The 12,211-nt window shown below is 31.1% G+C and overlaps 1 protein-coding gene across 1 annotated transcript; it reads left to right on the top strand.

Moving 5' to 3' along the window:
- The first annotated feature begins 223 nt into the window (after nt 1-223).
- LOC145764218 (uncharacterized) lies at nt 224-11,773 on the top strand. The gene is made up of 12 exons (XM_082575834.1): nt 224-320; nt 937-1,046; nt 2,663-2,696; nt 2,789-2,905; nt 3,290-3,399; nt 3,900-4,055; nt 4,441-5,417; nt 5,677-8,720; nt 9,314-9,429; nt 9,509-9,660; nt 10,330-10,454; nt 10,814-11,773. Exons 1-12 carry the CDS (start codon nt 224-226, stop codon nt 11,524-11,526), a joined length of 5,751 nt encoding a protein of 1,916 aa, XP_082431960.1. The 3' UTR covers nt 11,527-11,773.
- Nucleotides 11,774-12,211: the final 438 nt, after the last annotated feature.

Genomic DNA, 12,211 nt, shown 5'->3' with positions numbered 1-12,211 from the left:
TTTCCTTATTGATATTAAATGAAACAAACTCGAATTTTTGTAGTTACAAATTGTAGTAACGTGTTTTTATATTGCCTTTTGTTTTTTTAGACGTAAAAGGGTATAAATGATGCTACTTTCTCATGTTATCTGCGACAGTATGAACAATCCCAGTTTGTAACTTATCGTAAATTCGACAAACATCGTAACCTTTTGACAGGTTAACTTTTAATAAGTTAACAACATGGCCGAAAGTTCAGAAGATAAACCGTTTATGATGAACTATCTCGACGTTTTGGCAGCATTCGTTCAAGGCAAATATAAACTTTTGACGGGTATATGTAAGTACTTTGTAATAACAATATAACAAACGCTCATTTACTTAAAGCAAAAACCATCCTTTTAATTTTGTTTTATTGTTAGTGTTTTTTTTGTAATTCCATTGCAATATTAAAGTTTAAACCTTAACAAGCTGTTCTTAAAATGACATTTTTAAATGGGGATAAGTCAGAGTTATTTGGCTAAATATTAGTCATTTGTTCAACTTTTTAGGGCTTGTAACTGTAAGAAAATCTATTTGGTATAAGAATATAAAAAAAACTATTTGATTTACTATTCTTTTTTAGTATTTACTTTCTATTTTTTGTCCATAAATTTGTAACTTTAGTCTTGGTTACAAGCTATGTAATTCAACTCTACTTGTATTTTTATCAGTTACACTGTGAAAAATAACCTTTATTTTACCAATTCATTAACAAAAAAAACATGCTTAACAATTTATTTTCTAAATTCCTTAGCTAAATACACATTACCACCACCACCACCATATGTTTACATTAAAAGCAATATATATTTTTATGCCAATGCATTTATTAATGAACTTCGATATTTAACAAAAAAGTTTTCAAATTTAAAGACCTTATTCTCCAGATATATACCTTTTATTTTTGTTCATAGGTTTGACAAATGTAATGAGTTGGTTTAAAGAGGCGGGGGAAAGTAGTAACCAATCAAATGATCAAACCACAAATTGTTTGCTGTGCATGGAATTTAGGACTATGCTACAGGTACTTAGTGTTGAAATTATCTTAAAGCATTTTAATGCCTTATGTTCAATGAATTTAAGGCCTTATGTTTAATGAATGACTTCCATTTAAATCACACTTATTTTACATTTGTTTATTTTAACTAACTATTTGCCATAAAATACAGAATATAATTTTGGATATTAAGTTAAGTACCAAATAGAAAATTAAAATAAAAAATATTTTCTGATTTTTAATGTTCAATATTTTTGTAAAAGGGTATTACTGTAGAGACTGTAAGTATTACTGTAGGGTGAATTGAAATGTGTGTATAAGTTGACAGTGTATTTGATAAACACATCTATAGCAAATGTGTATGCTAAATATTATGTAAATTTTAAGTTATCTCATATTATATTTAATATCTGTAATATACATAACATGCGATTGCAAATGGATTAAAATGTTAAAGGTAGTCTTTGTTATTAAAAAACATAAGGCTTAATTAAGTGCCATTTCTGAACCAGCTTTTTAAGAAAAAAAGTCAATAGGCTCAAAAGTTCAGCTCGAAACTTGTGTAATTGCCTTTTGTTTATATCGAAAAAGCATTGTTTATAGAAGTAACCTCGTAGGAAAATCTTGCTCCGAAATGTTGTAATTTTTAAAAGTAGGTCAATCGGGGTAATCAGGGGTATCCACGAACCCATTATGCAAGGAAGAAAAAAAATATCTTACTTTATGATTTTTACATATTAGGATTTGGTCTGACCGAAATTTATAATTTTTTGATAAATGAAACACTTGAAATTTAAAAACAAAAATGATTAAATTTTTGCATCAGTCAAATATATATCAAAATTTATTGTAAACAAATGGAGGTATTGTATTACACAGTTTAACTACATGTTAAATATAAATTTCCATTGTTTATATATTTATAGTATAGGTTTTACCCATGCCATGTAAATGAAAAGGTGATTTGTTTAAAATATATTTTTTTAAATTGCAAACGAATACACAACAGGTACATAACGAATTTAGGTCGGAACCACGTGACCATCTACATACCTACTATTAAAAATTAGTTATTTTTAAACAGTATAACGTTAAACTTTTCGGGACTTAAATAATTTCATCTTTGCTTATGTATATTTGTATACACCCGCTGGCGGTTGACCAAGTTGACATGTAACATGCGTCATATTATAAAATATAAAAAAATACAATTTGCAATCACCTATATGCGTTAGAAAAAGTAAGCGTGTAATTTTATTAAAGCCGACGTATTGTCGTTAGTTAAATTTAAAAATTCGAAAGTTCACGTCATTTTTTAAAATTTTAAACGAAGCCCGTAGGTTAAAACGCGAAAATTCTATTAATTTGAAGTACTTTATTTACACATGTTAGTTGGGTAAAATAGCAGTCGCACAACATTTTTTTTTAACTTTTTCGCCTGAAAGTTTGTAGCTTAAACAGTTTAAAACGAAAACGAAAGGCGATTGCAACGGTCACCAAAAACATATTTTTGCAAAACCCGTTTTAAACCACAGCGAGAAACATCAGCTGGTTGGTACTCTGTATCAAAAAAGTAATTACTCATAAAATCACCTAATTAAAGAAATAAACTAATAGTCTAAAATAGACCATATTTTTTTTAGAAATCTTGGCATGAATATTGTTTAAGCAATAATGGTGAGTAATTTAAAAAAAGTTTTTATAAAATTGTCATCATTAAACATATATACACCTGCACAATTTTAAAACAATATTGTTGTTATTAACAGTAATCGATAAACATACAATCGATTATCAATGGAAAATAATGAAACAAATTTGGTCATTGGATGAGCAGACAATTAACTCAAGAAATGAAACAAATACAAATCTTATAAACAATCTAGGTCGGTAACTAATTTTTAATTAGTTTTGTGTAACAATATATTAAATTATTTTTTTTATTTGTTTATTTCCAATTTTTTTTTTTGTTTATTTTTTGTGAAGGACCGACTTCATGTCCTAAACTTAGATTACCATTTGTTACCCCGACCCAGTCTTAAGTTGACACTGGCAGTTTGGGATATTATAGATTACAATTGCAAAATAATTAAGCTGCTGAATAAGTTTTATGCCAGCAGGAGTTCATATTGTTTATAGCACCTTACTCAAGGGCACTACAACATGTGAGCAGTGAAGATCGAACTCAGGACCTCATATAGTAAAGCCAAGTGTTCTGACTACTGTATCATGCTGCCAGTCATTTAATTGGTATTGAACATTTTTTTTAGACAAAAAAGGTCTCTACAGTTCCAAATTCAGAAAAAATGAGTTAATATCATGTGTTACAAATATTGAAATTGATTCTGATCGATGGAAAAACTCTTATACATCTGTAGCCGTAAGTGCTTTTTATAAAACAAATTTTAATATACTGGCAGCATGGTGTAGTAGTTAGAACACTTGACTTCACATCTTGAAGTCCCGGGTTCAATTCCTACTGCTCTAATGCTGTAGCACCCTCAAGAAAGGCGTTATAAACGGTATAAACTTTTACTAAGTCAACATTTATCAGTATTTAAACTATCAGGCAATTTTAATCTATAATACCCGAACTGCCAAAACCAACTTAAGACTGGGTCGGGGTAACTAATGTTACTCTATGTTTACATTGCGTAGTCGACCTTATAACATTACCGATAACTTAAAAGAAAAAAAATATATATAATTTTTTTTATTGTTTTTAATGGCAAAATATGTATATAATTATTAAATTACAAACTTTTATGTCAAATTTTCATAAATATCTTTAAAAGTTATTTAGTAAAAAATATAAATAATCAGTTTTAACATAATTAAAATTATATTTTTATTCAATCTTCGGTTTTTCTTTGTTTTTAGGAAGGTTTATTACAATATTCTGATGAGAGTTCATCAGAGATGGACGATAAACAAATCGACTTTCTTGATTCTTCTTTTTCATTTCGAGTATCCACATCACTAAGTTCTGTTCAAATTCAAATGCAACCCTGTATAACTCAACTAGCAAACGAACAAGTAAATTTTGTTACTAGCATTTTAACATTTGTTTTTTTTACTTTAGCCTAAATTAACCAGGTTTATTTTGGAGAATTTTTAATAAATTAAAATGTTTTCAATCTATAAATGGTATTTAACTGTTAAATCATACTTTAAACAATATCACAAAAAAGTCAAATATATAATGTAACAAATTATTTTCTCATTTTACTTTAAAAATTAAATGCGGTATTAAATTTAAAAAGTTTGTAAACTAAATCTTAAAGAAATGAATTTTTACTAGGCCTATTAATAACTATAACTCATTAACAAAAACTGTATGTTTTATTTTTGATAGCTTATCAATTTTAGATATTAACGAATGTAAACAGAAAATGTTTTTTTAACAAATTTTCATATTTAGGTTAGTTTTAAGGTATGCAGCGATTGTCTGTCCAAAGTCGTCTATGATTTACACTGGCCCGAAAATAATCGGCAACGCTGTATATCTGATCTTATCAACCATGTGATTGCTATGTTATATGTAAGCATAAACGACTTTTCAGTCGGCGAAAATTCTTCGTCATCTGATGAAAATGTTGATTTATTGAAAAACAAAACAAAAACTGACGTTGAGGTTTTATTGGATAACTTCACGCCTACAGAAATTCCAGCTTGCAAAAACTCGGAAAAATTGTCAAAAATTTGTGCCGTCGGTCCTCCTATAACGATTGCTTTGGTGCAGTCAGTGTCTAACGAAAATGACAAAGTCCCCACTGTGAAGTTACCTACTTTTTCTGCCCAAAACGGTCACAAGAAATCAAACATAAAAGAAGATGTTTTTGATGTGTTGCAAGGCTCCGTGGTAAAACAGTTCTCAGTTATTTCCTCAACATTAAAAAGTTACTCGGAAAATGATCCAGGTAAATTTTTATTAAAAAAATATATTCCGAAAAATCAAAGCAGTACAAACAGTGCAAAGCCTGTTAAAATACAAGGACCCAAACAGATTTTTATTCCGAATAATCTTCAACTGTTAAAGAAAAACTCACTGACTTCTAAAACTGGCAACTTAACGATTTATAAACCACATCCAATGTCGTCCATGAAACTTATTAAACTCGAAAATCCAGATGACAAGTTTCCCGTACTTAAGCCAGTATATGTCCCAAAGAAAAAGGCAGTAAAACCAATTAAACAAGAAAATTTCAAATCAGAAAAGAACATTATCTCTCCCAGTAAAACTGAAAAGCCAAGTCCTAAACCAAAGGTTGGGCGGAGAAGGTTGAGGCCAAGTAACGAACCACAAGAAGATACATCAATAAAAGGAATTGTGGCAGACTTTTTAAAGACATCTAAGAATGAAGGTAACTCTGATCAGGATTTAAAGCCACCTAAAAGGTAATTATATGAAATAATACATTAGATAAATTTTTTTGCAATATTATTGCTTCTGTCGGTGAAGGTTTTGTTGATTGCCCTGTCAACTTTTTATTTCATCTGTATGTAGAAAATAACAATTTCAAACAAGAAAAAAATACCTAATGTGTTTTAAGTTTATGCAGTCTGCATTTTAATGCTTTAAAAATATTTTAAAACGTTTTAATTGAAGTATCGAGTATATATAAATAAATATTGTTTATTTTAAATTTTGTTGAAGGACTAGAAGAACATTTAAAACAATGCCAATTCCTTATGAATGTCATTTTCTCTGCATCGACCAAACACTGGCAAGAAAAGGTTGGAAATCTTACTGGTTTCGAAGATGTAAATGTGCCAAACCGAGTGGAGTGAAGAAACTTACTCCCAAAAAAGTCACCCCTAAATTTGCTGCACGAAAATACAAAAAAATGAAAGTGGAGAAAGATGAGTTAAATTTACCGATGGAACCTTTGGAAATGTCAAAAAACGATAACGTAAACAATATTACCTCAAACAATGAAAAGACTAAAAAAGAGACATCTTGTTTTGATAATCCTACGAATAACACTGTTAAAAATTTATTTTCAAAAGACAGTGAACCAAAAGATATAAAAATTAGCAATCCAATAATTAAGAAAGATGCTACAAATAGCGTGGTTAAACAGGATGCTACAAACAGTGCCCCAAGTTGCAGTAATAATATGGTGGTTGAAATATCTAATTCTATTAACAATAATATTGCTTTAAAGAATGCAATTCAACCGAGTCCGGCCAGTGCTGATTTCAATTTTATTAATTTAAAAGAGTCTGTATTGTCAGACACAACAGAAGGTTTAGAGTATGAAAATGAAGCAGAAAAAATGCTTGTTGAAGTACAGTCAACAGATTTAGACGTAACATTTTTTGAAGACAAACAATTAACTGTTGAAGTTTCCAAGCCTTCAACCTCTTTAGATGATAAACTTCAAGACTGTGAAAAAAGAAACTGTGATAAGATCGATAACAAGTGCATAAACCTTAAAAAAAACTTGAAAATAAACAGTGCTATTGATAAAACTGATAACACTAACTGTAACCTTAATGGGTTGAGTTCTACGGAAAACTTTAACGTAAGCATTAAAAATGAAAATCCAATTATGTTTTCCGAACTGTCCAATCACAATCCAGAAAAATCTGACCCCTCATCACAAAATGATTCTTTTCTTAACAAGAGTCAACAATCTTTTAGCAAATCCCAAGTCGAAATTTCAGACACAGAACTTAATGCACGAAAACTAAAAGTTTCTCAAACTCTGCAAGACACTCTACACATGCTTTGTGACCAAGATAATAATCAAGTCATAAATGGAAGTTCTCGACCATTTATTTTTGCCCAATTTCTGAATGTTGTCGATCGCCAGCCTGCTTCTCTAGACATTGCTAGTTTACAACCTTATTGGTTGAAACAGTTACCTTTTTTGGCCCAACAGTACACCAAACAACAGAAACGAAACTTTAACCGAGCAAAACTGTTGTTACTCAGTAAACCAAACAGTTTATCGATTAAAGACCCTGTGGTAGATCCTTATGAAGATCCTGACCTCAAATCAATCTGGTCCTCTGGAAAGTCTAGAAAATATTTTAAAATGCAGAAAAAGGTTGCAGTACGTCGGCAAAGAAACTTTAAACCTCGCTTGGCATCAACGAGTAAGAAGGTTTTGTCTAAAGCCAGATCTGAAATCTTGAAAAAACTATGCAAACATCTTCCCAAGGAAATTTCCGATCAGGAATCAAAAAAATGTGAAAAAGTTGAGCTATCTGAAGAATTGCCCGGTATAAATAATGATATGTTTAACAACACTTTATGGAATGTAGCATCACACGGTAAATCTGATATTTTTAACAATTTGCAAAATGTATGGGGAGCAGTGGACACAGATTTAATTTCAAAGCCATATGGAGCAATTTGTATCACCAATGATCAAATAGATTTAGCCGTCTCTGCTTTAAAACAAAGCAACGACATCTGTACTTTTTCAAGCAAACGTGTTAATAATGACAAAAAGAAAAATGTTCTAATCATCAAAAGAAATTATCATTCTGAAAATGGTGTTCAACCTGCATTGCCATGTGATAATAAACCCGATTTAGACAATTCAACAACTAATGTTAGCCCAAGCAAGATTTTACTGAAAATTAAGAAGACGTACGACAAAGATAAACCCGATTCAGTGATTTACAGTCATAGTACTATATTGACCGAAGCAATTGAATCAGATGAAGGTTATGAAGAACTGGCTGAAAACGATGAAAATTTAGAATTGTCCCAAAAAACAATAACTTGTATTAAAAACACTGTGACAAAAAAGAAATTTAAACCCTTGGAATTATCATTTGAATCTCAGAAAAATATACTTGACCATAAAGAAAATGATTGTAGTGATAATATTTTAAAATCTGACAATATTTTGTCCCCAATACTAGACTCTAACGTCACCAACAATAACTTTAAACCTGAAACTTTACCTGAAGAAAACCTAAATAACACCGAACAACAGTATGAGGATAGTCCCTTGCACAAAATACTTAGTATGAGTGACATAAATTCTTGTGCAAACTTACAACTGTTTCTTAACTTAAACAAAAATCAAGATACCTCACCAAAGAACTTTCTTTCATTTCTGAAAAAAAATCAAAAACCAGCTGCAAATCTAAATGTGTCATGTAACAGTATCAGCGAAATCAAAACCCCTATAACACAAAATAATACTTTGTTCAACGACATGACTAATCTCCAGAAATCTTCTTCTGTAGAATCTCCGGAGTATATGAGAGGTAACAGTCTGGAGTTAATACAACCTGAGACTCCCATTTCCCCACCAGAGATCATAGAAAGCGATTTGTTAAATCTTAACATGGAACTAGGTAGTGAAGACGAAATGTTGTGCAACTTAGACAACAACCAAGCCATAAAAGCTTGCAAAGTCGTATTAGAATCTGTTGATGCAATTCTTGAAACACTTAACGATACTAAAACTGAAAACGAAAATCAAAACATAAGTGGCCGAAGGAATTTGTCAATAAAAAATCATGCATTGAATGGAGCTTATTGGAAAAGTCTAGAACCACCGGAAAGTCAAGTACAATCTACCTCTGATGATACCAAAAAAACTCAATGGTTTCTAAGAGATAGAAGCAAGCCTAAAACCTTGGAGGTAATTGGTCAGGATGATGATGATGATACTTCTTCAGATTTTTCTATCGATGTTTGTAGTTTAGATGACACGGTTAAGATGGAAAAAGGTGGGTTATGTCTAAAGTAAATTTTATTTTTTATTTTTTTTGTATATATCTTTATCCTCGATGTGGGAAAGTCGAATGCGCGACTTAAACATAGAGTAACATCAGTTACTCCGACCCAGTCTCGAGTTGCCTGTGGCAGTTTGGGATATTATAGATTATAATTGCCCGATAATTATTCTGCTGATTATAAGCTGGCTCAGCAGGAGTTTATACCGTTTATAACGTCTTTTTCAAGAGCGCTACAGCATGAGGTCAGTGGGGATTGAACCCACGACCTCATGTTTGGTGTAGCAAGTGTTCTTACCACTACACCATGCTGTGGCCTTATTAAGCATTGACTTAATAAAATTAATACAGGATTAATATTTAAAAAATTAATATATTTCGATCCTTATTTTTTATAAAATAACTAAAAAAGGATTAATATTTTATAGTCAAAACGTTTCATAAGTTATTAATTTTAACAGAAAAATTATCAATTTTTTTTAACCTAAAAAGTTTTTTTAATTTTTTGTTGTAAACTGTTTTTTTTTTAAATATAAATATTTTATATTTATAATGTATAAAAATTAAACAACATTGTTTTTTTACAGAATATATAAGACCACCTCGAAAATATATAGGACCTGTATTTTACAGACACCATGACGATCAAATTATAAAAGAGTTAAAAAAATTACAAGAAAAAGAGAAAGTTACTAAATCAAAGGTATCCATTTAAAACTTGAATATTATAAGTGTTATTAACTATATATTTTATAAATGCATAAAATTGTTTTTTTTAATAGTCAAGATGTGAAAATTTCCAAACATTAATGGCTAAAGAAGTTAATATACAAAGAGTTAAGCAATGGATGATCGAAACCACAATTACGAAATCTCGCTCATTTCTGCTCCGTAAACAAAGTATTGTAAAACCAAATAAGAAAGTCAGAACACGGTATGTGAAGAGTTCTTTTTTATTAATATTTTACGAAGAATGGAGTAATTTTTGATAAATTTGATAAAACCACATTATTATAACTACCCAATAACTCGCCCTATGGTTAGGATTTTAGTTGTCATAATTGGTCACAACTTTTAACTAACATTCGCCTGTGATAATTTACATGCACACAATAACCAGCAGTTATTTCGAAAAGCTAAAAAATTGACGGTTATATATAGATTGGGCCTACACTTAACATATTTAACCGGCAGCGTGGTGTAGTGGTAAGAACACTTGCTACACCACACATAAGGTCGTAGGTTCAATCCCCACTGATCTCATGCTGTAGCGCCCTTGAGTAATGCACTATAAACGGTATAAACTCCTGCTGAGCCAGGACTCAATCAGCAGTAAAATTATCGGGCAATTATAATCTATAATATCCCAAACTGCCGCAGGCAACTCGAGACTGGGTCGGAGTAACTGATGTTACTCTATGTTTAAGTCGCGCATTCGACTTTCCCACATCAAGGATAAGGATATACAAAAAAATATGTATATATATATAAATTTATTAATTTTAAAAATTTTACCAAATTTTTGCACTTTGAAGACTTGCTGCAATATTTTAAATTGTTTGTTCATGTTATATATGCATTTAAATAAATTTTTTTGTACTAGAAAAAGCCGAAGTAAATGGAGTAGAATGAAATCAGAAGATACAATGTCGACCACTTCTTTCATAACCTCCCAGAGTGAAGAAATTGGTTTTGGCAGACATAGATCACCTATGAAACATGCTAAAGGTAGCTTTGGATGTTGATTTTGAATTTTTTTTTTGTATATCTTTTTATCCTCGATGTGGGAAAGTCGAATGCGCGACTTAAACGTAGAGTAACATCAGTTACTCTGACCCAGTCTTGAGTTGCCTGTGGCAGTTTGGGATTTTATAGATTATAATTGCCCAATACTTATTCTGCTGATTAAGTGCTGGCTCGGCAGAAATTCATACAGTTTATAGCGCCTTACTCAAGGGCGCTACAGCATGAGCTTAGTGGGGATTGAACCTACGACCTTATGTGTGGTGTAGCAAGTGTTCTTACCACTACACCAAGCTGCCGGTTTTATAAACAAACTCATCAATTTTTTTAATATTTTTGTTTAGAAATATCTCCAATAGGATCAACAGAATTTTCTGAACAAGATTTCGAAGATCTTCGTCAATTTTTGTTTCGTGTTCGACACCCCAGTTACACTGGACCCCTTACTAACAACGTCCCAACTAAACCCAATTTTCCAGTAAACGACATCGTATATCCACAACCACTGCCCTTGATTTGTGTAAACATAAATATTGCAAAGAAAGACGAATCACCTGTTTTGATCCCGGAAAATTCGAGCAAGTTGGTCGTCAAACGAGAGAGGCAAAAACGAGAGAGAACGAAAAAGGACATGTCGGATTTCGAGATGACGGTGCCTCGAAAAAGAAGAAGAACAGCTAACAGTGAAAAGAAAATGGAAAATGACGAAATCAAAATCCTAAAAGAAGAGAAATCATCAGACAAAACTTTAGCTTCTACGTTTTCCCCAAATAGCGTTAACAATCCAGAATCAATTTCTACAAAACCTCCAATTACCCCACAACGTGGCAGGGGTAGAGGTAGGGGACGTGGTCGTGTCCGCAGGTTAAGTAATATAGCCCCATCTGAAGTAATCGCCCCAGTTAAAGCAGTCAATACCCGAAGCAGTCGAGGGGTCGGTCGTACTTATTTTGTCAGTGGACGTGCAAGGGCCAAAGCACGATTTTTAAACACGCATAGCACAACAGGTTCTTATATAAAGCGTATTCTGGACACTGGAGCATTTTCAGAATTATAAAATATTTATTTTGATGATCTATATATAATTTTTGGATTATTTTGTGCAAAAAAGAGTTTATAAACTTTTATATTCTGTTAATATCTAACATTTGGTAAAATATGTTTTAAATGCTGGTTATAGAATTGCTGACTTGATTTTGTTAGTTTATGTGCACATAAATTTAGAGTTAAACGTAGATTTCTTTCAAAAATCGTGAACTCTTTTTGTTAAAGTACTATAGTAAAATGCCTTGTAATATACTGCGATACTGTTTCTTGTTTGTGTGTAATACAGAAATGAAGGGAAATATAAATAACTAATGGTCATGCTATTTTTTCATATTACATTCTTAAGAAAAATTCTGTAGATGTATAATGTATTATAAAAGTATATTCTATAACGTTTCGCTATATAAATATGAACTACTAGCTCTTTGCAAGTTGTGGTAGCCATTTGCAATTAGGTAATTATTTCAAGATACTAAATTTATTTTTGTAACATAGCCCTGCTTAAACAACAGATTGCTCAAAAATAAAAGATTGGTTAACACCTTTTTTATTAAATTTTAACAAAACATTAAGAAATTTATTTTCTGTGTAGGTCTTAAGGGAGCTATAACACAAACTAAACAAACGAGAACCACGCCGTTCCTACTTGTTCATTCATAATGCAAGAGAACGAAAAAATCGTTATGTGGTATTGA

This window comes from Corella eumyota, chromosome 1 (assembly GCF_963082875.1).
Source record: "Corella eumyota chromosome 1, kaCorEumy4.1, whole genome shotgun sequence".
Classification (NCBI taxonomy): domain Eukaryota; kingdom Metazoa; phylum Chordata; class Ascidiacea; order Phlebobranchia; family Corellidae; genus Corella; species Corella eumyota.
The sequence above is the reverse complement of the archived record's forward strand: the minus strand, read 5'-3'. Positions and strand labels throughout refer to the sequence as shown.

Excerpts from the sequence above, each read along its gene's own strand:
- LOC145764218 (XM_082575834.1), top strand. The coding sequence starts at position 224 with ATGGCCGAAAGTTCAGAAGATAAACCGTTTATGATGAACTATCTCGAC. Across the intron at positions 3,400-3,899 it reads ACTCTTATACATCTGTAGCC|GAAGGTTTATTACAATATTC; the intron begins GTAAGTGCTTTT and ends CTTTGTTTTTAG. Across the intron at positions 4,056-4,440 it reads CTCAACTAGCAAACGAACAA|GTTAGTTTTAAGGTATGCAG; the intron begins GTAAATTTTGTT and ends TTTCATATTTAG.